The following is a 24,694-nucleotide window of genomic DNA, read 5'->3' as shown; positions in this document are numbered from 1 at the left end:
GGAGGAAATGGCCATTCACACTTATTCCTATCTTACTTAGGAAGATTGAGGCCCACTAGTTTGTCTAAGGATGCAGATTCATCCAGGGTTGCAGAGAATTTATGGATAGGAAGGAGACAATGAAGTTCTGGCCCTTAGAGGCCAGAGATCCATCATGAGATTAGCTGCACCAGCAGGTAAGTACTCACCTGCAGGGAGGGGAAGCTAATACCCTAGCTCTGAAAGATTTGGACAAGTTGTTATCAAAATGATCAAGTGGAATAGAAATAAATGTCTTTACATTTAAACCTCTGTCCTAGGTTTTTTTTTTTTTTAATCAGCAATGTAAGTACAGAATAAAAAAGATCTGGCTGGGCACGGTGGCTCATGCCTGTAATCTCAGCACTTTGGGAGGCCGAGGCAGGCGGATCACAATGTCAGGAGTTCGAGACCAACCTGACCAACACGGTGAAACCCCGTCTCTACTAAAAATACAAAAATTAGCTGGGCCTGGTGGTGTGTGCCTGTAGTCCTAGCTACTCGGGAGGCTGAGGCAGGAGAATCACTTGAACCCACGAGGCGGAGGTTGCAGTGAGCCGAGATTGCGCCACTGCACTCCAGCCTGGGCGACAGAGCGAGACTCCGTCTCAAAAAAAAAAAAAAAGGAAAGAAAAGAAAAAGAAAGAAAGAAAGATCTGGCTTAGTAGTAGTGCACGGGAACTCATGGGTTTTAGCTGACCACAATTTCAGTATGAGTCAGCAGTGTGACATGGATGCCAAAAGGGCTCATGCAATGATGGGCCATATTAATAGAAGTATAGACTACAGATCAAGGGAGGCAACTACCCCATGGTGTTCTGCATCCTCAGATCACTCCTGGAGAGCATTGTTCCATTCTGAGTCCCGTGACTTAGGAGAGGCCCTAAGCTAGAGTCCAGTCAGAGGCGAGTGCTTAAAATAATGGCAGCACGCAAAACTGCCTCATAGGAGGAGTGGTTACAAGAACTAAGGATCTTTATGCTTGAAAAAGAAGACTTTAAGGGACATGATTGGAAGCAGGGGAAGAGCAGGCTATCTGGGAAAAGATCTTGAGGTAGTTTCCAGTGGCAGAAGTTTAGTTTCTGGATTCCCCATGGAAACTTCACACGGCTCTAACTCTTTGTTGTTAGCAAAATAAACAGATCTTCAGCAAAGAAGATCCTGTTTCTCCTATGATTTCCTTGAAGTGTAAAGCTTTGTGGATACATTGATGCCTGCTTGCTAAACCATCTCTCTCAGCCTGCAGATGCACCTCCTTCAAGAAGTTCTTTCTAAAAATCTCCATCTTGAGCCATTTTTTAATCTCCTCATCAGGAGTTTTGTGTTGTGGTAGCATTTTTTTGTTTGTTTGTTTTTCCTAGTTTCCCAAATACACTGTTCATTCCTTAGGGGAAAGGGCCCGTTTTTTTTTTGTTTGTTTGTTTGTTTTTGCTTTTATTTCCCTAAATGTTCTCAGTACATCTGCATACCTGTGAGCTAGGGACTGAGAGAATTTCTGCAGACAGTAGCCAAAAGATGAATTAAAGTAATCAGACAGGTAATTTTTACAGCATCTACAAGACGAAGCATTACAGCATGCTCTCTTGATGATAATAACACCTAATTGACCCTTCACTTTATGAAATAATATGAGCTGACAAAGTAGGCTGTATCATAAATCTCCCTTACATCTTACATTTAAAAATGGAAGTTGTGGATCTATGCTGGAGAAAAACAATGTCTGCTCTCTCAAAGCTCCATCTTTTTTGTTCCAGGTATTGGGAATTTCTTTTCAGCTAGGGGATTCCTTGACTTGACACTTTCTCCTTCTTTGATTATTTGGATACTTACAGGGTACCAAGTGTCAACTCATAAAATCTTACAGTACCTGGTTTATAAAATGAATTAGTAGTCTATTTAAAAATATTGATCTAGGAAATAAAAATTCCACAAAACGAGTTTGTTTACATAAGAAAGCACCATGTTCTGCATTGTACAAGTGAGATATTGTGGGGGTAGTAACACATGAATCTTCAAAAGTGTCTTGTATAGTGGCTTAAAGAATGGCATAATTTCACTCGAGGACAGAGGAGTCGATGAGGCACAGTGAGTCATCCATGAGGCTGAGCATAGAACACAGAATACAGGAGCCAAGCTCATGCTCTGTCACTCTCATCACTGGTCAGTATAACCTCCCACAGTCTAGTGACCTGACACGGTACCGAGCAGATGATACTCTCTGTAACAAGTTGATCTAACTCCACTTGCCAGCCTGAAGTTCACTTAGAAAATTTGAAGCACAAAAAGACTGAGACACAGGGCCCCAATTTCCTATCAACACCTGTTAATCACAAATATTAGCACTTAGCCTGGATGACTGCAAAGGCCAAGGGAGAGTGGTGATGTCCTCCCCTAGTCTCAGGACTTCTGCATTCACAGCTGCAGGCCCTCTTGTGAGTCTCCAACTTCCAAGAACAATTCTGGGACATTAAAGGATATAACTGTTCATAATAAAAAATCAAGGGGAAGGTTTTGTGACCTTTGAAAGGCATAACCTCTTTAGAAGGATAAGGATCTATCAGCCCAAAATAAGCCCATCAGCATTATTTACTTCCATATGATTCCCTGAACTACCCAAGAGGGGTAATAAAATCTCATGGGATGTCTGCCCGATGCAGAGCACAGGGTTAGAGTATAATTGCTGTGGACAGTCAGCCCTGCAGCAAGTGAGGCAGCCAGAGGCATGACACCCAAGCAGCCCACAAAGGCACTATTGAGATGTTTGCAGTTTCTAATGGGATTTGGACATTGCAAGGGAATCCGTTAAGAATTGGATGCCAGCTCTCATGCCCTACACGGAAGGGTGAAGGGTCTTGCCATCCATGGCAGAAAAGTTCATTTCCCTCTGTTCTCAGATCCAGTGGGATTAAGTAGTTTTCTGCAGAAAATCAGAGGGCTTCAGAGAACACACAGTCTAACCTCTCACTTGATTAAGGAAGAAACTGAAGCTCAGGGAAGTTAGGTGACTTGTTTAAGATCACGTGGGTAGCTGCTGGTAGAGCCAGAATTCAGCTTTCCAGAAGCCCATCAAGGGCTCCTGCATCTCCAGAATCCTGTGTTTGGACCAGTGTTGTGGAAGGGGCCCAGGCTACAGTGTGACAGGCTTGGTGCTAAGTCCCAGCAGACATCAGCAAATTACCTTGAGCAAGTCCCGGAAACTCTCCAAGCCTTGCTTTTCCCACTCTGGAGAATGAGAGGTTAAAATCTGTGGTCTGTCTACCTCAAAGATCATAGCCAGATCAAACAAGATAATGACAACTCTTTTTATTTATTTATTTTTTGATACAGGATCTCACTCTGTTGCCCAGGCCGGAGTGTAGTGGTGTGAACACGGCTTACTGCAGCCTTGACCTCTTGGGCTCAAGGGATCCTCCTGCCTCAGCCTCTGGAGTAGCTTGGACTACAGGTGCGGGCCACTGGGCCTGGCTAATTTTTTAAAAGAATGTCTTGTAGAGATGGGGCCTCACCATGTTGCCCAGGCTGGTCTCAATCTCCTGGGCTCAAGCAATCCTCCCACCTTGTCCTCCCAAAGTCACTGAGCCTGCACGGCAACTCTTCTTAAAGCTCCATCAGGATCAGTGTACAACAACTCTAGAGAAAGACAGTTTTTCCTATTCAGGATATATGGATGGACACCAGGTGATTTATGATGGATGGACACCAGAATTTCCCAAGGAAATTCTGTACAAAGTTGTGTAAGGATAAGTGCTAGGCATCATCGGTTTTTTTCCCCACTGGGGAGAGTTTTCATAGCTTTCATCAACATCTTGAATGTGTCTGTGACACTCCCCTTCCCCCATCCACCCAACCACTGCCAGTAAGAACCTATGTGCTATGGGTATCAGCGTATTTATGGTCAACTTAAAGTACTGACATAAGGTATTAGATGTAGACAATTTTCTTAGTTGTCTCAATGTTTGGTTGAGATTCTCCTGCTGGTCTTACCGATTTAATGATCTATATTTTCAAACAAATCTATTTAGCAGAGGAGAGCCTTTTCAGCTATCAGACTTTACATTTTGTTTTATAAAGGGTTAAACTCTGTGATCTATAAAATGATGAACAGAAATTTCAAATTACAAGTCAGCCAGGCTTTCCACCCCACTTTGTACTTCCCTTGTACTATTTCCTAGTTATTTAGAAAGAGTTTCTTTAAAATCATATTTAACAAGAGAACTATCTACTTATTATTTACTGAGTTCCTACTGAGTTCTCAGCAGTTTGTTTCTAATATTTTCCCATAAAGCACTAGACAAAAAACACAAATCATGAACCATTTGTAGGCCGACACATTAAGCGCGTGGTTCTAGAAGGCTGGGGGGTGTGGAGAAAAACAAATGAAAAAGTATTTTTCATGACCAATTGATCAATTAGGCTGCTTTTCATTAAAAAACATAAAAAGGCAGAACCAATTTGGCAATGACTGTGTTAGAAATGCAAAAAGAACCATTATTAATGCTGGATTTTTTTTTCTTATTTATTTTTAGTTCTCTTTAGAAAATTACACTTGAGAGCTTTCTGTAATGGCCACTGAAGGAGTGGATAAGATTCAACTCAGCAGTCGAAACCTTTAGTAATGCTAATGAAGGAGCATGGACCAACACCTAGTTTATACAGCTTTTTCTCAATACAGTTTCAGAAGCCACAGGCTGACTTATGGAATATCTGAGTGTATGAGATAACCAACCAGGGAAGTTACCTACTAACAAGAGTCATCCATCGTCTTCTAAGGAAATCCACTGTGGCCTTTTATAAATCTGACAATGGCTTATACTCTTGTGTTTTATGGTAAAATCTTATATAGTACAGAAATGTGAAAAATGAGAGGAATTTTCTCCCTCCTAATTATATCAAAATATCATCTTCCACCCTTAGGCTCTGAGGTCCCAGGTCTCATAACTCCCCGCTTGTATTGCTCCTTTCAGGGATGTTTTTCCCCCTGTTACTTCATAGTTTTCCTACTCTTTTCAGTTCCAAGTATTTTATGTTCAAGGTTTCTTGTACAGAGCCTTAAGCTATGTAAATGTAATAAGAGTACTTATCTGTGCTTAGTGGAATGCTGTTCTTATTCAGATGAATGAAACCTTAAATGTGTTTGGGTGACAACCTCCCGGATTTTCAGTAACTTCAAGTCTGGGTGTGTGTAAGGGCTACTTCCACTCAGTTCCACTTGTATCACTCCTCACTGAATGTGCCCGTCATCACAGAGAGTGCTCAGGAACCAGACAGCCTGGGTTCAAACCCTGGCTCCACCAGGTACTAGTTAAGTGACCTTGTACAACATACTAGACCTCTCTGTACCTCAGTTTCCTCACTGTGAAAAAAGGGTAATATTAGCACTTTCTTCATTGCACCATTAGGAGAAGCAGACGAGTTAGTACCTACAAAGTATTAGAACAATGCTTGGCAAATAACAATAATAACAAGCACTGTTTTAGGAACCTTACACGTATAAATCGTTTACTCTTCAGAACAATCCCACGACATAGGCACCATTATTAATCCCATTTTACAGCTTAAGAAACTGAAGCACAAAAAGAATAACTTGTCCCAGTTCACTTGCTAAGTAAGTGAAAGACTGGGCTCACACCGAGGCTGTCTTGGCTCCACAGCAAGCACTCAATAAATGTTACTTACTATTATTATTATTACCTGAACTTATGCACTCAATAAATATTTCCAGCTGCTATTGCTGCTGATAATGATGAATTTGCATGTCGAGTCCATCTTCAAAGCGTATTAAAAATATATATGAACTCCAATGAAATAATCAATTTAGGCAAAGATTATTACCTAAAGTCACTGGGTGAGAGACTGTTGGGAAATAGGATATTACCACAGTGCCAAAGTGTTTATGGGATACATTTTGAGATAACCCGTGAGACTACTTGCTAATTGCAAGGGGTGAAAAAGTGCCTCTACAACAAGAGATCCCCTGAGCAAGATCACTACTTCAAGCCCTGATCAAACTTGGCATCACGCACAGTGGAACAACCTGGCATTCTGTACCTCCTGATAAGGTGCAATATGGAGCACCCAGTGGCACCTTGCAAAAAACGTTCAATCAAAATCAAATCACGCTTTTAGTCCTAACTTGGAGCTTATGGGAAATAAAGTGGGTAGAGGAACAAATTAACCATGAGGCAACAACGAATTCAGAAAGTGGGACCTGGTACAAGAGAACTGGCTTAATCTTTAAAAACATCCAATGTTGAAGAAAGAAGCATGAGACTCAACTGCAAAATATGTTCTTATTTTTAAAAATTAGATTCTTTTTTTAAAAAAAATGGTATAGAAGACATTTGGGGGACAAATGGGGAAGGTTAAATCTGCAGTAGCTATCAGATGATATTAAGGACTTACTGTTTATCCTCTTAGGCCTAATGATGGAATTGTGGTTAGACAGAAGAATGCCTTTATTCTTAGACGAGTACTGCATTATTTAGGAGTGAAGTATTATTTCATCTGCAACTTACAAGTAATTCAGAAAGAAATAGGTATAGATGGAGCAAATATGGCAAAAAGTTGGCAAATGTTGAACCTAGGCAGTGAGTACTAACATTTCAACTTTCCTTTATGTTTTCTTTTCAGTTATTTTCTCACTACCTTTTCTTTTCTTTTTTCTTTTTTTTGAGACAGGATCTTGCTCTGTCGACCAGGCTGGAGTGCAGTGGCACGATCCAGCTCACTGAAATGTCTGCCTCCTGGGTTCAGGCAATTCTCGTGCCTCAGTCTCCCAAGTAGCTGGGATTACAGGCACCGGCCATCATGCTCGGCTAATTTTTGTGTTTTGGTAGAGACAGAGTTTCAACACGTTGGCCAGGCTTGTCTCCAACTCCTGACCTCAGATGATCTGCCTGCTTTGGTCTCCCAAGTGCTGCGATTACAGGCGTGAGCCACTGTGCCCGGCCGTTCTTCACTATCTTCTTAAGGTATGTCTTAACATTTTCTTTGGAGAGCATATAAGACTTTTATCATCATGCACTTTGTGATAGTTTCTTTTAATTCTCTAAAATTTTTGTTTAAAAATACATATTTAAAAAGAAAACAATTTTTAAAAATTATTTACTGAATTCCTATTGACTCAAGTTTATTGAAACTTAATGTTAACATTGTTGAAGAGGACTCGGTGCCTAGCGCCAGGCCTGGCATATAGTAATTGATCGATAAATGTTTGTAAAATGCTTATTTGTTAAACTGGGCCATGCTTTCTTAAGAATTTTTAAGTGGAAAAGATAGGGCAGGCCAGGTGTAGTGGTTCACACCTGTAATCCCAACACTTTGGGAGGCTGAGGCAGGTGAATCGCTTGAGTTCAGGAGTTCAAGACCAGCCTGGGCAACATGGCAAAACCCTGTCTCTACTAAAAATACAATATTAGCCAGGTGTGGTGGTGTGCACCTGTAGTCCCAGCTACTCGAGAGGCTGAGGTGGGAGGATCACTAAACCCAGGGTAGTTGAGGCTGCAGTGAGCTATGATTGCACCACTGTACTCCAGCCTGAGTGACAAAGTGAGACCCTGTCTCAAAAAAAAAAAAAAAAAAAAGACTCATGAGGCTGTGTTATTATCATTATTACGATTTATTTTTGGAGATCTGCCCACCTTGGCCTCCCAAAGTGCTAGGATTATAAGCATGAGCCACCGCGCCCAGCCAAGGCTGTGTTGTTTCTTTACAGGTCAAGGTATGCTGGGCAAATACCTCAGATGGCCAAATGGGGACCTAGTGACCCTGTTGTTTGATTCAAACAACTTATAAAGATTCTTGGACAAGTTTTGAGTCTGTTTTATAGGGGCACAAAAATGAATAATCTGCCCCCAGGATTATCCAGCAGCAACTGTTACTTATTTAAGAAATCCTGATGGAATCACACTTACTGACACATTTTTGAACAATTGCAGACTTTTCTTGATCCAGGAAAAAAGGGCAAGTTCTACTCAAGTTTAGGCATGAACTTTGTCAGTCATCAACACCAGTGGGTGTTATTATCTGGGAATCAATAAATATGTTGGAACTAGGATCATTTTCAGCTCTTCTAGGAAGCAATAGTTCTAAAAGAGATGGCTTCAGAAAATAAGTGAGAGACATTTTGTATAAGAAGTGGGAAGAAAATGATCAAGAGTCAAAGAAATAACTAATCATGATATCACCTTGCATTTTTATAGCGCCTTTTTCTTAAGGCACTTCATATCTATGTTAAGTCATTTATTCTTACAATATTCCTACGAGGTAGACAGAACAATTGAAAGGGATTTTCACCAGGGCCAAAGACGTGGGAGATATTCAAAAGGATATTGTATTAGCAACAGAAATATTTCTTCATATTGAATAGATTGATCATCTCCTTCTCCTCTGCTTCAGTAAAGTCATTTTTAAAAAGATAAAAATCTATTACAATTTGGGGAGAATGAGATTTCAGTTTACCACATGGGAGACACTCCAAGTTCAATCTAAAAAAGCAGTTTTATTCAATAATATAGGGCCACCTCTCTTTTACAAAAAAACAAAAAAAGGGTATGAGTCAGATTTTTTTCATATTTGAAAATTAAATATACTTAGGTGGTCCTCTATTTACACAGTGTTCCTTATTTAACGGCGGACGGTTTTGTAAAGAGGATCACTATAAAATTATTTTATAAAGTTCTACATACAACACTGGATTGTTAAAGGAGAATAACTTCTGCTAAATACTCTTTCTGAAACCAAAAATAAGAAACAAGAAGAAGCCACTAAAGAACTAAACCATTTATGACAAACGTTGCTGCATAGAACAAAAGATTCTTCGACCTGAAGTTTCCCATCCTCAGAAAACATAATGAGAGCACATGAAATTTTTCCCATTGGATGTTTAGATCTAAAATATTTCCCTCTCCTAGTTTATCTAGGGATGTATATGTTCAATAGTGTGCAAATTATGCTGCATATACTTTATTAAGAAGGCCTAATTCCAGGTAGATAAATACGGTAAATTTTTTTTTGACAGTATATCTGTCAGGGCAATACAATACATTTTAAATTAGTGAAACCTTTGGTAGGTATGTTCAATCCTCATGCTCAGGAAGAGTTGGGACAAAGAACACAAAGCAGCTATCTTCAGACTGGACGCCTAAACCAGAGACAGTCACAGGGATGGAGCCTAACGGCCAGTACGAAGACAGACAATACCCTTCCAAAATACACTTCAATATAAAGTTTTCTTTTTGTAAAGAAATGAAAACTGGTGTTCTTTGTACAGGTAACAAAAATGCGAGCAGAACTAGAAATTCAAGCAAAGAGAGAAATCCTGACCTCAGAGTGCTAGTGTTCATTCATCACTGCTCAGCCCTCTAACACCCCCCCAACCCCTTCCAATTTGGATTAAATCCTGACCACGGTGAAGTGGAATTTTACCTCCGTGATCCCAAGGTCGAAAATCTTTCCCTGAGATGCTTCTGAAGCCAGTTCGTGGAGATTTTTGTGTTATGGACTAGGTAAGGAACAAGTGATCTCCCAGTTCATTTGACAGAAGTCAAATCCCATCACCACAAACATTGTCACGGCAAAAGGTTTAGAGACCTTACCTGATGGGACTTAAAAGCAATATTTAGAGAACCCATGAGATTCATTTTAATTAACTCATACAGAACATTCTGCAAATTATAAAACTGTTCAAAGTTTCTAGAGTATATGTACAGATGCTGTATAACGACATACCTTTGGAAGAGAAGGGGTTGAGTTTATGTCTTGGCTTTGACACCGAGTTATTAGAATCCTTGCTGGCAAGAAGGAAGATGAATTCAAGCATCAGAATTACTGCATTTCAGAGTATGGATCCACTCTGTGCTGTCTTCCATGTACCACTCTGAAAGAGGGTGCAAGTTTACAGATCCATTAACTGTGCCTCCTCCTCCCCACCTCTTACTCCCTCCTCCAAACTACCCCTAGTCAGCCCTGCAGTCTGTAGGCAAACCACACAGGAACTAGCACATACGGGGCTTCGGAGAGTTGGGTGTGAGCCTTAGATTATGTGGTTTTGTTTTCTTGCTGCCAGAGTTGAACTAAAATGCAGGAGGTTCACTGAAACACTTTGCTTCTTCATGCTTGGTTTCAGTTTTAACAATATCCCCCCTGAACACTTATGTTCACACAAGAAAATTTATAGTTCTTGATATGGTCCATCAGCAAGCTGATCTTAAGGAAAACTCTTATTCTCTTAGTATGGTCATGCATCCACAGGAACATTAGGGCTTCTTGGGGGAACTTATTTAAGAGCACCCTCGATCACTCACAATGTTAAAATCCCAGGGAAGATGCTTTGTTCATACATTCAGCCTGTAGTATTACTCTTGACAAAAAAAGAAGAAACATTCTGAGCTCAGATGCATTCTCACCCCAGGTTTGCCACAGTCCAGCATGAGTTGGAACCAGTTCCTTCGATTTCTGGGACTTCAATTTGTGCTGAGTCTTGGGCTGAAGGCTTTCTGGGATTTAAGACTTTCCATTGACCTTGAGTTTTGTTACCTTCAACTTCCTTAGTTCTTACTTTTAAATGTACCACTCACCCTTCCCCCTATATCAACTGCAACTTGTGAAGGCCTCTTCCTTTCTCTTTGCTCTTGCTAGAAAATGGATTGCCAACGTTGCATTTTTACAGAAAATTAGAGACATTGCTACTTGCTAAGTGGCGCCATTCAGAGTTTGGGGACTGGATCCAAGATGAGGAGGGAAATGTTGGCTCCCTGGGATGTTCCTAGCATTAATCCCTAGAATACCAAGAAGAGAGTGTCAAGGAGAGATTCAATTTGGGGTTCTAAAATTTAAACTTTTTCTGCAATGTGAAACGGCATCCTTTTCCATCTCTTTGCTTCTTTATATCTAAACCTTGCTTAAAATTTACTTTCTTAAAACCTTTTCCTTGGTTATAATTGCTCAACATTTTTATTGAAATAGAAAAGAAGAATCAGCAGAGTGTCAAGGTGACAGAAAATGCTCAGTAAATACTTGTCGAATGAGTTAAAGGAAGTAATTTGCTACCCATAACTCCTTTTTTTTTTTTTTTTTTTTTTTTTTGAGACAGAGTTTCGCTCTTCTTGCCCAGGCTGGAGTGCAATGGCACGATCTTGGCTCACTGCAACCTCTGCCTCCCAAGTACAAGTGATTCTCTTGCCTCAGCCTCCCGAGTAACTGGGATTACAGGTACCTGCTACCATGCCTGGCTAATTTTTTTGTATTTTTAGTAGAGATGGGGTTTCACCATGTCGGCCAGGTTGGTCTTGAACTCCTGACCTCAGATGATCCGCCCGCCTCAACCTCCCAAAGTGCCGGGATTACAGGCGTGAGCCACCGCACCCAGCCCTGTAGCTCCTTAATAACAGGCTTTCTTTTTATTAATGCAAGTTTGTCAAATTTTCTTAAATCCTAGCTATATCTGAAAAGGATCTCTGCTATTTCCACATGTTATAAAGATAAAATTTAAAAATAACAACATCTTGCTACTTTAAAAATAGTAACGTCTCAACCTTGACCTCAGAATTCTTCAGCCTCCTAAGGACCTTCTTGGATCATTACATTGAACAGCTCTATTGCCAAGTTTTTAAATGCTGAAATCCTCTGGCTACAGTCCTTATTCTTCCATAGCTCCCAAGTCAATGGTTTTGAAATGGTTAAAGGAGTCCCTAAAATTCTATGGTTGGGGAGTGGGAGCGAAGGGAAAATGTTGAATGGTGTTACACGGAAAGCATCACGGTGTTTTCAGCTTGTACCCTAATGAGGAAGCTAATTTTGCACCGGGCACTACTCCCCAGGGAGCAGAATATAATCCTTCCCCTTACAAGCATGGGACAGATTGCAGAACAGAAAAATCTCAAAGGCAAGTTATTTTGGTAGTAAGTACTGATTGACCGACATGTTATGTAGAGCATAGTGGGAGGGAAGCAAGGCCACTTGAGTGGTTTATTTCATAACAGCTCTGTAACTGAACGAGTGCAAAGGCAGACCCTAAGAATAAAGATCCTAATGTGAGAATGCCAGCATTTCAGTACTCACTATCATGAGATACTCAGAAAAATAGCAGCAAGATGAGGAGGATACAGTAACATGTGAAATCTGGACTTAGCCACAGTGGAGAAGTTTCTTTTTTAAACCTTACTTCGTTTAAAATTTTTTTAATCAATTCCTTTTGAGGGGTCATTTGTTTATATCTGAACTTCCAGTTTGTTTTGTTTTTTGTTTTGTTTTGTTTTTTGGAGACTGAGTCTCACTCGGTTGCCCAGGCTAGAGTACAGTGATGCGATCTTGGCTCTCTGCAACCTTCACCTCCTAAGTTCCAATGATTCTCCTGCCTCAGCCTCCCGAGTAGCTGGGATTGCAGGCACCTGCCACCATACCCAGCTAATTTGTATATTTTTAGTACAGCTGAGGTTTCACCACGTTGGTCAGGCTGGTCTCGAACTCCTGACCTCAAGTGATCTGCCTGCCTTGGCCCCCCAAAGTGCTGGGATTACAGGCATGAGCCACTGCGCCTGGCCAATATCTGAACTTCTTGCCATAATTATGCTCAATTTAACTTTATGGTAAAATATGTACTTCTTATTCAATAGTGTGAATTCAGACATCCTCATTTCATTTATTCAATAAATAAAGTTTGAACACCTACTCTGTGTTAGGCCTATTCTAGGTGCTGGAAAACTATCAGTGAACAAAACATAATCTCTGCCCTCCTGGATCTTATATTCTGGTAAAGGGAGAAACAGGAGGTACATCAGATGGTCCTACTGTTAGGGAGAAAAATAAAATGATGCAAGAGCCACAGGGAGTGTGGCTGAGATGGGGGTTGTGATTTTATGTTGGGAAATCAAAGGACATTTGAGCAAAGTCTAGAACAAAGTGAAGAAGCCAGTACTTCCCGGATGGACATCTGGGGTAATAGCTTTTGCAGGTATAGGGACTAGCAAGTGCAAAGACTTCAGGTGGAGACATGTTTAACACTGTGAGTGAGGTGGAGAGGAGTTGGGATGGAGATCAGAGACAGAGCAGAACATGCAGGGCCTTGTTGGCCATGGTGAGGCCTTTGGATTTTACTCTGAGTGAGATGGAAGCCAATGGAAGATTTTGAACTGGGGAGTAATATGATCTGACTTGGGTTTTAAGTTTTAAAAGGGTAGCTCTGGCTGTTGTGTTGAAATTAGATAGCAAGGAAGCAAGAACAGAAGAAGAGAGACCAGTTAGGAGCCTATATTGGCCGAGCACAGTGGCTCACGCCTGTAATCCCAGCACTTTAGAAGGCCGAGGCGGGCGGATCACCTGAGGTGGGGAGTTTGAGACCATCCTGACCAATATGGAGAAACCCCGTTTCTACTAAAAATACGAAATTAGCCAGGCATGGTGGCGCATGCCTGTAATCCCAGCTACTCAGGAGGCTGAGGCAGGAGAATTGCTTGAACCCGGGAGGTGGAGGTTGTGGTGAGCCAAGATTGCGCCATTGCACTCCAGTCTGGGCAATAAGAGCAAAACTTCGTCTCAAAAAAAAAAAAAAAAAAGAGGCTACTTTCATAGTCCAGACCAGAGATGGTTGTGGCTTAAAACAGGATGATGGAAGTGGTGGGAAGTGGTTGGATTTTGAATATACAGGGTGGTCGTAAAGTCTAGAAACATAGATAATGTTATTGTATCTTGTATTAGAATGTAGCATCAACAAATCATTTATTATCTAGACTGGGTAGCCACCTTGTATTTCAAAGGTAAGCTCATGAATATCATGAGAGCTGTGAGCGACAAAGACAGGAGTTAAGGTGACTCCCAGGTTCACGGCCTGAGAACCCAGAAGCAAGGATGTGTCATTTACTGAGACAGGAGAGACCGTGGGAGAGCAGGTTTGGAAGGCAAGACCAGGAGTTTGGTTTTGGACTTACTGAATTTGAGATGCCCATGAGACATCCCAGTGCAGAGGTCAAGGTAGTTAGATACATGAGTTTGGAAGTCAGGAGAAGCTGAAGAGAAAACCTTGAGAGTTGTCAGAATCGTAGAGTATTTACTGCTTTGCAACTGGATAACACTACCTGTGGAGTGAATACAGACAGAGAAGACAAGAGGTTAGAGAATGGGCTCCTTCAAAGTTGAGAGGTCATAGAATTGAGAACGGATGAGTCAAGGAGATAAGGAGAAATGGTGTCCTGGAAGCCAGGTGAAGCAAACTGTGTTCACTTTTATAGGACCTCAAGTTCAAAAAATTAAAGGAAAAAACCAACCACGCTACCATAGAACCATATTTGTATTTAGTGGATGTTACAGTATTGCAACTAAATTGTGCCCCCAAATGGAGGAAAGCAGATAAGAAGGACCCCTTACATATTGTCACTTGAACAGGGTAAATTCCACTAAGTTGGTAACACTTGACACTTTTGCCAAGCCTAACCAACTCCCTCACTGTTTACTGGGACTTCAGTCTTTAATCTTACCCTGTCTCCTACTTCCCATCTGCCTCCTCAGTCACCTTCTATATGCTGACTACTCTGAAGTCTATGAACCTAGCCCCAAACCCTCTTCTTTCAGTTACCTCTATTCAACTGTCCCCGAACATCTCCCAGCTGTCACTCAGATTCAAAATGTCCGAAGCAGAATTCCCCATCTTTCCTGTCAAACTGGTTCCTCAGATCATGTTCATCTTGGTGAACAGCAACAGTCATTTACTTGGTCACCCCAAAAAGAAACTTAGTCCCTGTAGACTCCTCCTTCTCTCTCATTGCTACATATATTCAGAGCCCGGTCCCATAACTTCTACTCTTTAACATTATATGTAAAGTATATGTGTAAGACGAGAGTGAGCAGAGTGGAGATTCACACTATGCCCATGACCTCTGCCTTAGTTATGGCCTTCATCACTTATTGCCTGAACTATCAGGACATTCTGTTCTTCTTCCAGTTCCTCTGCTTCCAATCTACTTTTTGAGCACACACACAGATTTTAAAAGGAGAAAATGAATGAATTTAAAAATAAAAAATTGGAATCTCTGACCTTCTCCAAATATAACAAGTCGACTTGTGACTGAGTTGCCGACAGAGCTTAAAATCAAGGACCAAAGATTGGTCCTTAGAGTAGGGGAAAGAGCTAGACACAGGAGATCTGGGTTCAAGTTTTAGGTAAACTGCTTCCTAGTTAAATATCTCTGGGCAATTATTGTAATCTATTTGTTTCTCCAAACTCAGTTTAAGCTCACCTCCTCCAGGAAGCCTTCCCTGACTATGCAGATATAGACAAGTCCCCCTTTCACTCCCATAACATTGTCTGCCTTTATTATGGCAACTACTTACAATTGCTGATTTATTCCTGATTCCTCTATTAGAGTATTAAACTATAACTTCCTTTTAGTCTCATAGCTCAGCATAGTGCTTGGCAAATAGCAGGTGCTCAATAATGTAGAATGTATGCATATTCCACAAACTCAGCTTTCTCACCTGTACAATGGGATAATAATGTCTACTTCTCAGCATTCCTTTGAGATTTACATAAGCTATACATATAAAAAAACTTCATAAACTATAGCTCAATGTATAAAATACTTGTAGTTTGTCCCCCACTATTTTATAAAAGTCAAAATATCTCAACATAGTATTCAAGGCCCTGAACAATGTTTTCCAGGTCACCTTTTCGATTTCCCTCTGGCTCCCACCCCATTACTCTATATTATAGCCAGCCAAACAATATTCCAAACTCACCAACTTCTTTCATACCTCCTATCATTTTATATTGGATTCACCTATCTACATGTCAGTATCAAAAATGTAGGCTATTATTATTATAATTATGACTGTAGTAGGAGATAGAAACAAATGTTGCTTCTGTCTACTAAGTGTTTTGTTACCCTCTGTCTTTTCCCCTCATCCTGGTCAATATTCCATTAAAACACAGGTTCGATTACATTTTTCAATGCCTACTGGATAAAATCACCTTGTAGTATGGATAAGGTTCTTCAAGATCCGACTTCCCTCTGTTATTTAACCTTCCTCTGCTGCTCCACTAATAGCCATTGTGACAGCTGTAGTAACTATAGTACATGTAGGTTTTCTCCAAGATAATAGGCTGGCTCAGCTTTCATGCCTTTACACATGATGTGTCCTTTGCCTCTTACATCCTCCTCTACTTTGTCTATCCAGTGAACTCCCTGTCATCCTTTAAGATTCAATTCAGATGTAAACTCTTCTGTGAAACCTGCCCTTAAATACTCAGTGGCAGAATTAGATGATCTCTTCTCTCTTATCATGCCATACATATCTTGTTACAATCTTCTCTGACGGTGCCTGTCACCTCCACTAGCCTGTAAACGTATCCAGCAGAGGGCTGCTTTTTATATCCGAGTCCTTACTGTCTGGCACAAAGCGGGTGCTCACGGAAAATCAGTTGAATACATCAGCAACTACCCGTCAGTGGCACCTGAAGCCATCAGTCACTGGAGCTACCCCATCACTGCCCATCACACACACTGCTCTTCATAGACTACTATTACATTCTCTGTCCTTTGAGGTGGCAATCACGTGCTGGTGGTATTTCTAGTCAGTTGAAATGACAGTAGTAACACACTTTTAAACATTTATTCTTTGAAAGGAGGATTAGGGCAGTGTGACAGCCCGGCAGCCTGTGAAACGAAGACATTTACCTTCATTCCCCTTGGTACCCTCCAGCTCAGGTATCTGCAACCATCTTGCTTGAGGCCCTGAGAGGAACTGCACCAGGGCAGGAAGTGAGGAAGCGGAAGTGAGGAAGCGGAAGTGGGGACCGGCCTGGGCCCTTGCGCCTGGCTGGGGTAGGTGGAATATCCTGGGGCTAGGAGGTTTGGTCGTTGGGCAGCGGCCGACTTTCCTCTCAGGTAACAGCTTCTGCTTGGGAGTGGTGATGGGGCTCAAGGCGGGTCTGGAAACATCGGCTGCCATCCCACCTCCCGTTTCCTGCCAGCACCATAGGAGTCCAGGTGGGGGCAGGAGGGCGACGAGGCCGTTACCATCCGCAGGAGGCAAAATCCCTGTGGCGTGACGTGACGCCATCACGTCCCTCTCTCCTTCTAGAAGCTTTCCTGAGGTCCAGCCTTCCCCTCCACTGCCGGTTCTCCTAGGGTAATCGCTGGTCTGATTCTCTGTGTGGCTGAACACCCAGCACCTGGCTCATCTGGTACACAGTAGTCATCTGAAATGGGGGTTGTATGAATGAAGACGAGGATGCCGAGGAAAGGCCCTGCCCACATAAAGTTGATTCTTGCTCAGCCTCCACCCGCCATTTTCAAAATTCTTTCCAAAGCATCTCGTTTCTTCCTCCGCCATGGCCCTGTCTGGCGATTATTCTTTGTGTTGCGGATGAGGGAACCGAGACTTAGAGAAGTTGTTAAGTCTTAGTTAGGAAATGGCAAAGCAGGACCTCAAATCATGGCTTTGAATCCTAATTAAAGGAGAGAGATGAGGCATGTGAAGGCCCAGGTGTGAGCCCATTGTGAGCGGTCAATGAAGAGTAGCTGTTTACTCCAGGGGGTGAGGACTGTGTCTTGTGCGCCTCTTTCTCCATTTCCTAGAATGAGCCTGCCACATGGTAAGCTCTGGAAAATTATTAGTTGAATAAATTAATGAACACACACTTGGGGCTCAAAAAGATTAGATTCTCTGCCTCTGACAGTATTCTTTTCATCAAAACAGTAACACCTCCTAATGGCATGCTAGTCTCTGTAAGCATTCTCCTGTAGCATTCTTGGCCAGAGCTCATTTCCTTCCTAGTCAAACTCATGTCTATAGGCAGAACCTGTACAAACACAAGAGCTGTTCTTTCCTCATAGTTCCACCTTAAATGCATCTTTTCAGAGATGCGTCTGGGCACTCAGCCTCTTAGATGCTATTGTGATTATTGTCCCAAGTCTTTGGATAAAGTCAGTTCAGCTCCTCTGTTCCTTATTCTCAATCCTGAAATCCAAAAACTTTTGGAAACCAATTTTTCCTCCAACTCATTTGGTGGTAAAACTTGGCCTGAGGCCATTTGTAGTCTTTATTCCAAATATTTACATGTTTTTATTGCAGACATGTTAATGTGTCTAATTGTTCAGAGCAGCCCCACACCTTACTGTGGATATCATGTAATATATGGTATAGACATGGCACTACTCTTGAAAATTCCACCCCTACCACCGCACCCAAAAGAGAATTTCCACAACTCATCTGGCCTCAAAGGATTGGGATAGAAGATCGTGGACCAATAGTTTAATGCCACCTGATAAATCATTTCCTGTTAGAATTCAGATGAAATGGGGGGAAGGAAACAGCATTGTGAAAGTGGGCAGATCTAAAAAGAACACTAAAAGACCTTTTCTACGTAATCATTTGTTTTGCTGGGAATTATTTAGGAGAGAAAGCTCCTTAACTGAATGGTAGGTTTTAATGTGAGGTTCATGTTTTACATTTCTCCGCAAAGCTATACAAATGGTAGGTACTCAAGAAATATCTGTTGATGATTTGAAAATATTTGCTCAAAACTATGGAATTTTACTTGACAATTATGAGAGCTAGATTTTATTTTTTTTTAATGTCATGCTTTATAGGAGTTTGTGACCATCTGGGCAACTAGTAAGAACTCGTGTCTAAAAAGAAGATTTTTTTTTTTGAGGCTCACGCCTGTAATCCCAGCACTTTGGGAGGCCAAGGCGGGCGGATCACTTGAGGTCGGGAGTTCAAGACCACCCTGGTCAATATGGTGAAACCCCATCTCTACTAAAAATGCAAAAAATTAGCTGGGCTTGGTGGCTTATGGCTGTAGTCCCAGCTACTTGGGAGGCTGAGGCAGGAGAATCGCTTGAACCTGGGAGGTGGAGGTTGCAATGAGCTGAGATCGTGCCACTTCACTCCAGCCTGGGTGACAGAGCAAGACTCTGTCTCAAAAAAAAAAAAAATTTTTTTTTAATTAGTTAGGCTTGGTGGTATGCACCTGTAGTCCCAGCTACTTGGGAGGCTGAGGCAGGAGGATTGCTTGAGCCCAGGAGTTTGCAAGCAGCCTGGGCTACATAGTGAGGCTTTATCTCAAAAAAAAAAAAAAAAAAAAGTGATTATAATTTTAAAGCTATAGAATCAGTGCAGGTTTATCCCAAGGCAGAATCATTCAATCATTGTGTTATTTGCACAACACATGTTTCTTGAGTACCTACTGTTGCTAATTAGCTGTTAGGGATAGGAATACAGTGGTAAATAAGACAGTCAAGGTCCCTGCCCCCAAGAAGCTTCTAGTTTGGTGGTGAAGAAAGGCACTGAGCAAATGACAAATAGGTAAGTACGGATTGTTATAAGTGCAATGAAAGAAATTAACCAGGTTCTGGGGAGACCTAAGTAGTTAGTGAGGTCGGTGAAGACCTCTCAGATTTGTGACATGAAATACTTAACTTCTTCCCTCTATTTCTAAATATTATAGTGAGTTGGGTAGCCAGACAACCATGATTCAAATGTGGAAAATTACCCTCTTGGGCACTAATTTTGTCTCATGTCAATTTTTGTCACATCACTGTAGTTACAATCTCACAGTTATTTGATGCTATGTGTAAACAGCATTTTCATGTAGTCAGGTGTCTAAAACATAATAAACCAACATATAATTTACAACTAACACCAATTAATTGAGCTCCTTGTCAGTTTGAAAAGACAGCAGTAGTAGAATGGTGTCTTACATGTTCTGCATTCATATCACAAGGTAAAGTTCAAGTCATTGTACATTAGTAAGTGATAAGAATTCACTTCTCTAGACTTTTTTCCTTGTGATTTTTCTAATGGTTGGGGTTGTATTTAATTCTGATATGGTGTCATGTAAATTCATTTTAAACTACTCTATTGGATTAGAAGACTATTATTTTGATATTTTTCTGGGTTAGAAAATTCATTTAAGAAAACAGTTTTTAAAAGTTTAAAATATAGGCTAGAGAATGTAGAAAAACCTAAAAATTACGATTGTCCTTCCAAATATAGATAGATAGCTATCCAAAAAAGAAAAAAAAATTAACATTTGTTGTTCAGTTCCAGCAAGTTATGATTCTAACAGGGCTTTAAAAGAAAGTAGGCTCGTGAAGAAACGGATCAGTATTTGTTGCTCTAAGCCAATGTCATAGTGCATCTCTGCATTGAGTGAGTTTGGTAGAGGGAAAAAAAGGACAATAGAAAAAGAAAACCCTCCTGCTTGACAATTTTAATAGCTTTACTGAAATATTATAAATCAGTTTTTCACTGCAGGAAGGAGCCAGGTAAAAATGACTGTGTTTGAAGTACTAAAAAGAGAAAATCAGAAAGTTGTAGAAACACAACTTCTCTTTTTCTTCCTAGGGTTAATGATAGTGTCTTTCTGAGAAATCTTAATTAAACAGATATTTAATACATTTTATTTTTTATTTATTTATTTATTTCTGAGACAGAGTCTTACTCTTATCTCCCAGGCTGCAGTGCAGTGGCCTAATCTCGGCTCAATGCAACCTCCGCCTCCCAGGTTCTAGTGATTCTCATGCCTCAGCCTCCCAAGTAGCTAGGATTACAGGTGTGCGCCACCAAGCCCAGCTAATTTTTTGTGTTTTTAGTAGAGATAGGGTTTCACCATGTCGTCCAGGCTGGTGTTGAACTCCTGAGCTCAGGTGATCTGCCCGCGGCAGCCTCCCAAAGTGCTAGGATTACAGGCGTGAGCCACCATGCCCAACCACTCATACAGGTACATTTTCTGTCTTGCTTAGTTAAGAGTGTGTTGTATTTTTACCAAAAAGAGGTTATCTCCTCTTATTTTTTTAAAAAAAGAAGTGATAGTTTATTTAGGATGCTTCTAAAAATTTATGTCTTCCTTTAATACACATAGAGAAATTAATCAAGCCTTAGCTAGTTATCTGAGAAGGTCAAGGAAGGGAAGCAAAACTAAAAGTAGTGAACACATTTGTTATGGATTTTAACATTTTTTCTTTTGTATGTGTGCAGTTTCTCTAGTAAAATCTGATTATAGATCTTCTAGGTTTCGTTGGGTCTGGATGTTCGTCAGGGCTTGAAATCAATTTGGTACATTGTCTTGGCAGCCAGCAGTGGTGAATCACTAGAGAAACTGCCAACTAACCGACCCTCCATAATACAAAATAATGAAAACGAGAAAGGGAATGGTTTCCTATAAACTGAATTGATCATTCACAAGCATTGTGTAAAGTTTGGGGGCTGCATTTCCCTTGTAAGTTTTAATATATGGGCCTCTCTGTGTGTCCTTGTTTTGAGATCTGATAGACACAGGCTGATCACTGCAGTATTTAGAGAAATCCTTGCATTATTTGAGTCTTACTGTTGACACTGTTTAATCCTAAACTCATTCTTCTTTTTCCAAAGGTGAACAAATAAAGTAATTTAACCTTTCCAATTTACCAGGCTTATCTGGACTAAAATAGCGGTTTTAGGGTACCATGAATTAGCTGTGGAGTCCACTGATGTGCAGCTGTTTGTCTTCATAGTTGATCCTCCTTTTAGGTTTAGCAAGAAAGCAGACTATATTTAGATCTGATTATCAGGACTTTTAGTTCTAAAAAGAATACAGTCATAGGGTCAGTGGGTGATTCTAAGACTCAATTTTACCCCCATTTTAATTACTCTCACAACATAATATTTTTATACATGACAATATAAAGAGATGCCTGAAATCCTAGCACTTCAGGAGGCTGAAGTGAGAGGATCATTTGAGGCCAGGAATTTTTGAACAGCCTGTGCAACATATTGAGACCTACATCTCTACAAAATATTTAAAAATTAGCCAGGCAGGCCAGGCACGGTGGCTCACGGCTGTAATCCCAGCACTTTGGGAGGCTGAGGCGGAAGGATCACAAGGTCAGGAGCTCGAGACCAGCCTGAGCAACATGGTGAAACCCTGTCTCTACTAAAAATACAAAAATTAGCCAGGTGTGGTGGCATGCATCTGTAATCCCAGCTGCTCAGGAGGCTGAGGCAGGAGAATCGCTTGAACCCGGGTGGCAGAGGTTGCAGTGAGCCAAAATCGCGCCACTGCACTCCAGCCTGGGCAACAGAGGGAGACTCCATCTCAAAAAAAAAAAAAAAAAAAAAAAAATAGCCAGTCATGGTGGCACACACCTGTAGTTCCAGCTGCTTGGGAGGCTGAGGCAGGAGAATTGCATGAACCTAGGAGTTCGAGGCTGCAGTGAGCTATGATTGCACCACTGTACCTCAGCCTGGGAAGCAGGGCAATACCCTGTCTCTGAAAAAAAAAAAGAAAAGAAAGAGATGCCAGAGTGCAAGTTCTGTTTTATAAAATGTTGCTTGTCTGCTGTCCATGTAATGCTTTATAGCCATTATATTTCTGGCCAAAGAGGTTGAATGATATTTTCTGCAGGAACTTTTATGACTAGAAAGACAACCTATATTTCTTTAAATAATACAGGCCAATTTCTCATGAGGGATTTTCCCATACCTATCCTAGGAGCAGTTATATGGTACTGTCAATTCTGGCTGCTGTAAGTGAGGGGCTGATTTAGAAACAAAACCTAGATTTTCAGATTGATTTGGTCTTCTATAGACTTAAAAAAAAGTTTAATGTAATTTTTTTTGTACTTTCCTTGCAGGAAATTGATGTTTTATCAACATAGAGATTAATTATTTATATTTGGGAGCAGCATAACTGCGGACCAGTTACCTGTCAAGAGTTTTATAAACCAGTGACATAAACTGTTATTCCATTGCTTTCATCCTTCATCTCACCTTGGAACTTGTATTACTTATGGCGTTCAGGAGACAAGTGAAAAACTTTGTGAAAAATTACTCAGATGCTGAAATAAAAGTCAGGGAAGCAACTTCTAACGACCCTTGGGGTCCCTCTAGTTCTCTGATGTTAGATATCAGTGACTTGACTTTCAACACAATTTCTCTCTCAGAGATTATGAATATGCTATGGCACAGACTCAATGACCATGGGAAGAACTGGCGCCATGTGTATAAATCCCTTACCCTAATGGATTATCTCATCAAGAATGGATCGAAGAAAGTCATTCAGCATTGCAGAGAGGGATTCTGTAACCTTCAAACACTAAAAGATTTTCAGCACATAGATGAAGCTGGAAAAGACCAAGGTAACGGCTAAAGAAGTTTATATAATCTGGGTGTGGTGGTATGCACCTGTAATCCTGGTGCTTGGGAGGCTGAGGTGGGAGGATCACATGAGCCCAGGCATTTGATGCTGTAGTGAGGAAAGATTGCACCTGTGAATAGCCACCATACTCCAGCCTGGGCAACATAGTGAGACCCCGATCTCTAAAGTTTTAAAAGACGTTTATAGCATGTGCCAATAAAGATTAGGAGTTTGGGGGGATCATTTTATAACAGGAGGTGGGGAAGAGTTGTACTTAAATGTACTAGCTGTCTTTCCTCTGGGACAGTTATAGTTTCCAATTTAATCCTCTGTATTGAGTCTTCAGTGCCTTAGAGAACAATACATTTTTCAAAAGGAAAAAAAAGTGAACATACTTAGGTTTCTGATAAAATGATACCTCATAGAAAATGAATAAAGTGAATAAAACGGGAGGCATGGCAATTTGGTGTAATAATGTCACTGTAATTCATAATTATAATTAAACTGGAATTTAGTCATAAATTAAGGAAATATTTCCACAGGCTGGAATCTTCAAAGACTATCTAGGTGGAAGCAGTTATATGAATACAAAAATTTAGATCATAAAACAATTCTTTCGGGGGCGGAAGAGGAGGTGCAGTAGGGAAAGGATAAGATCCTGAGATGATTCAGTAGTGCCTGATATTCTACAGTGGCAAAAGGCTCAGCACTTCCTCTCCAGCTACTGTAAAATTATAATTTGTGTTTAAAGTGAATAGTCTTATGAATCATGAGAAGAGGATAAAATTCAGAGCATTCTCTCTGGGAAGCATGCATTTTTAAAATAGACCTTTTTTTAAGGGCAGTTTTAGGTTTACAGAAAAATTATGCAGAAAGTTACACAGAGTTCCCACATACCCTTCCCCACTCAGACACAATTCCTCCTAATAACATATTGCATTAGTGTGGTCCATTTGTTACAGTTTATAAACAAATACTGATACATTATTGTTAATGAAAGTTCATATCTCACATTAGGAGTCACTCTTTGTGTGCTACAGTTCTGTGGGTTTTGAAAAATGCATGGTGTCACGTGTCCACCATTCCACTATCATACAGAGTAGATATGTCCTGTGTTCCATCTATTCATCCTTTTCCTCTCCTCTTGAATCCCTGGCAACCATTGGTCTTTTTATCATCTCTATAGTTTTGTCTTTTCAGATGTCATATAGTTGGAATCTTAAAGTATGTAGCTTTTTCAGACTGGTGTCTTTCACTTGGCAATATGCATTTAAGATTCCTCCATGTCCTTTCATAGCTTGAGAGTTTATTTTTTTCTTCCCTTTTAAAAAAAAAAAACTTTATTGAGATATAATTCACATACCATACAATTCACCCATTTAAGGTATACAGTTATATGGATTTTGGTGTATTACAGTATAATTTTTTAAAATTGTATAACATAAAATTTCCCTTTGTAAGTGTACAATTCAGTTGCATTAATTACATTCACAGTGTTGTGCGGCCATCACCACTATTTGTAAAACTCTTTCATCACCCCAAACAGAAACCCCGTAAGCATTA

The 24,694-nt window shown here is 40.6% G+C and overlaps 2 protein-coding genes across 6 annotated transcripts in view; one reads left to right on the top strand and one right to left on the bottom strand.

Annotated features, from left to right (window-relative positions):
• GRAP2 (GRB2 related adaptor protein 2) overlaps positions 1-16,799 on the bottom strand; it is a 79,584-nt gene extending 62,785 nt beyond the window's left edge. Inside the window, exons 1-3 of one of the 3 annotated variants that reach the window (XM_058431923.1) lie at positions 16,686-16,799; positions 13,944-14,090; positions 9,748-9,895 (exon numbers count right to left, since the gene is read on the bottom strand). In XM_058431923.1, the coding sequence (XP_058287906.1) occupies positions 9,748-9,838 (91 nt within the window). In that variant the 5' untranslated portion in view covers positions 9,839-9,895; positions 13,944-14,090; positions 16,686-16,799. Of the gene's footprint in view, positions 1-9,747; positions 9,896-10,322; positions 10,335-13,943; positions 14,091-16,685 lie in introns of those variants that run through there. The other 2 variants (XM_058431924.1, XM_058431925.1) reach the window with 2 other exon arrangements.
• Positions 16,800-16,871: 72 nt separating this feature from the next.
• Positions 16,872-24,694, top strand: part of ENTHD1 (ENTH domain containing 1) — a 145,476-nt gene continuing 137,653 nt past the window's right edge. For 2 of the 3 annotated variants that reach the window (XM_058431919.1, XM_058431918.1), the window contains exons 1-2: positions 16,885-16,997; positions 22,629-23,132. In XM_058431919.1, the coding sequence (XP_058287902.1) occupies positions 22,784-23,132 (349 nt within the window). In that variant the 5' untranslated portion in view covers positions 16,885-16,997; positions 22,629-22,783. Of the gene's footprint in view, positions 16,998-22,628; positions 23,133-24,694 lie in introns of all 3 variants that reach the window. The other variant, XM_058431920.1, reaches the window with a different exon arrangement.

The sequence above is a fragment of the Hylobates moloch genome, unplaced genomic scaffold (assembly GCF_009828535.3).
Source record: "Hylobates moloch isolate HMO894 unplaced genomic scaffold, HMol_V3 SCAFFOLD_19, whole genome shotgun sequence".
NCBI lineage: Eukaryota > Metazoa > Chordata > Mammalia > Primates > Hylobatidae > Hylobates > Hylobates moloch.
Note: the sequence above shows the minus strand (reverse complement) of the source record. Positions and strands in the feature narration are given on the sequence as shown.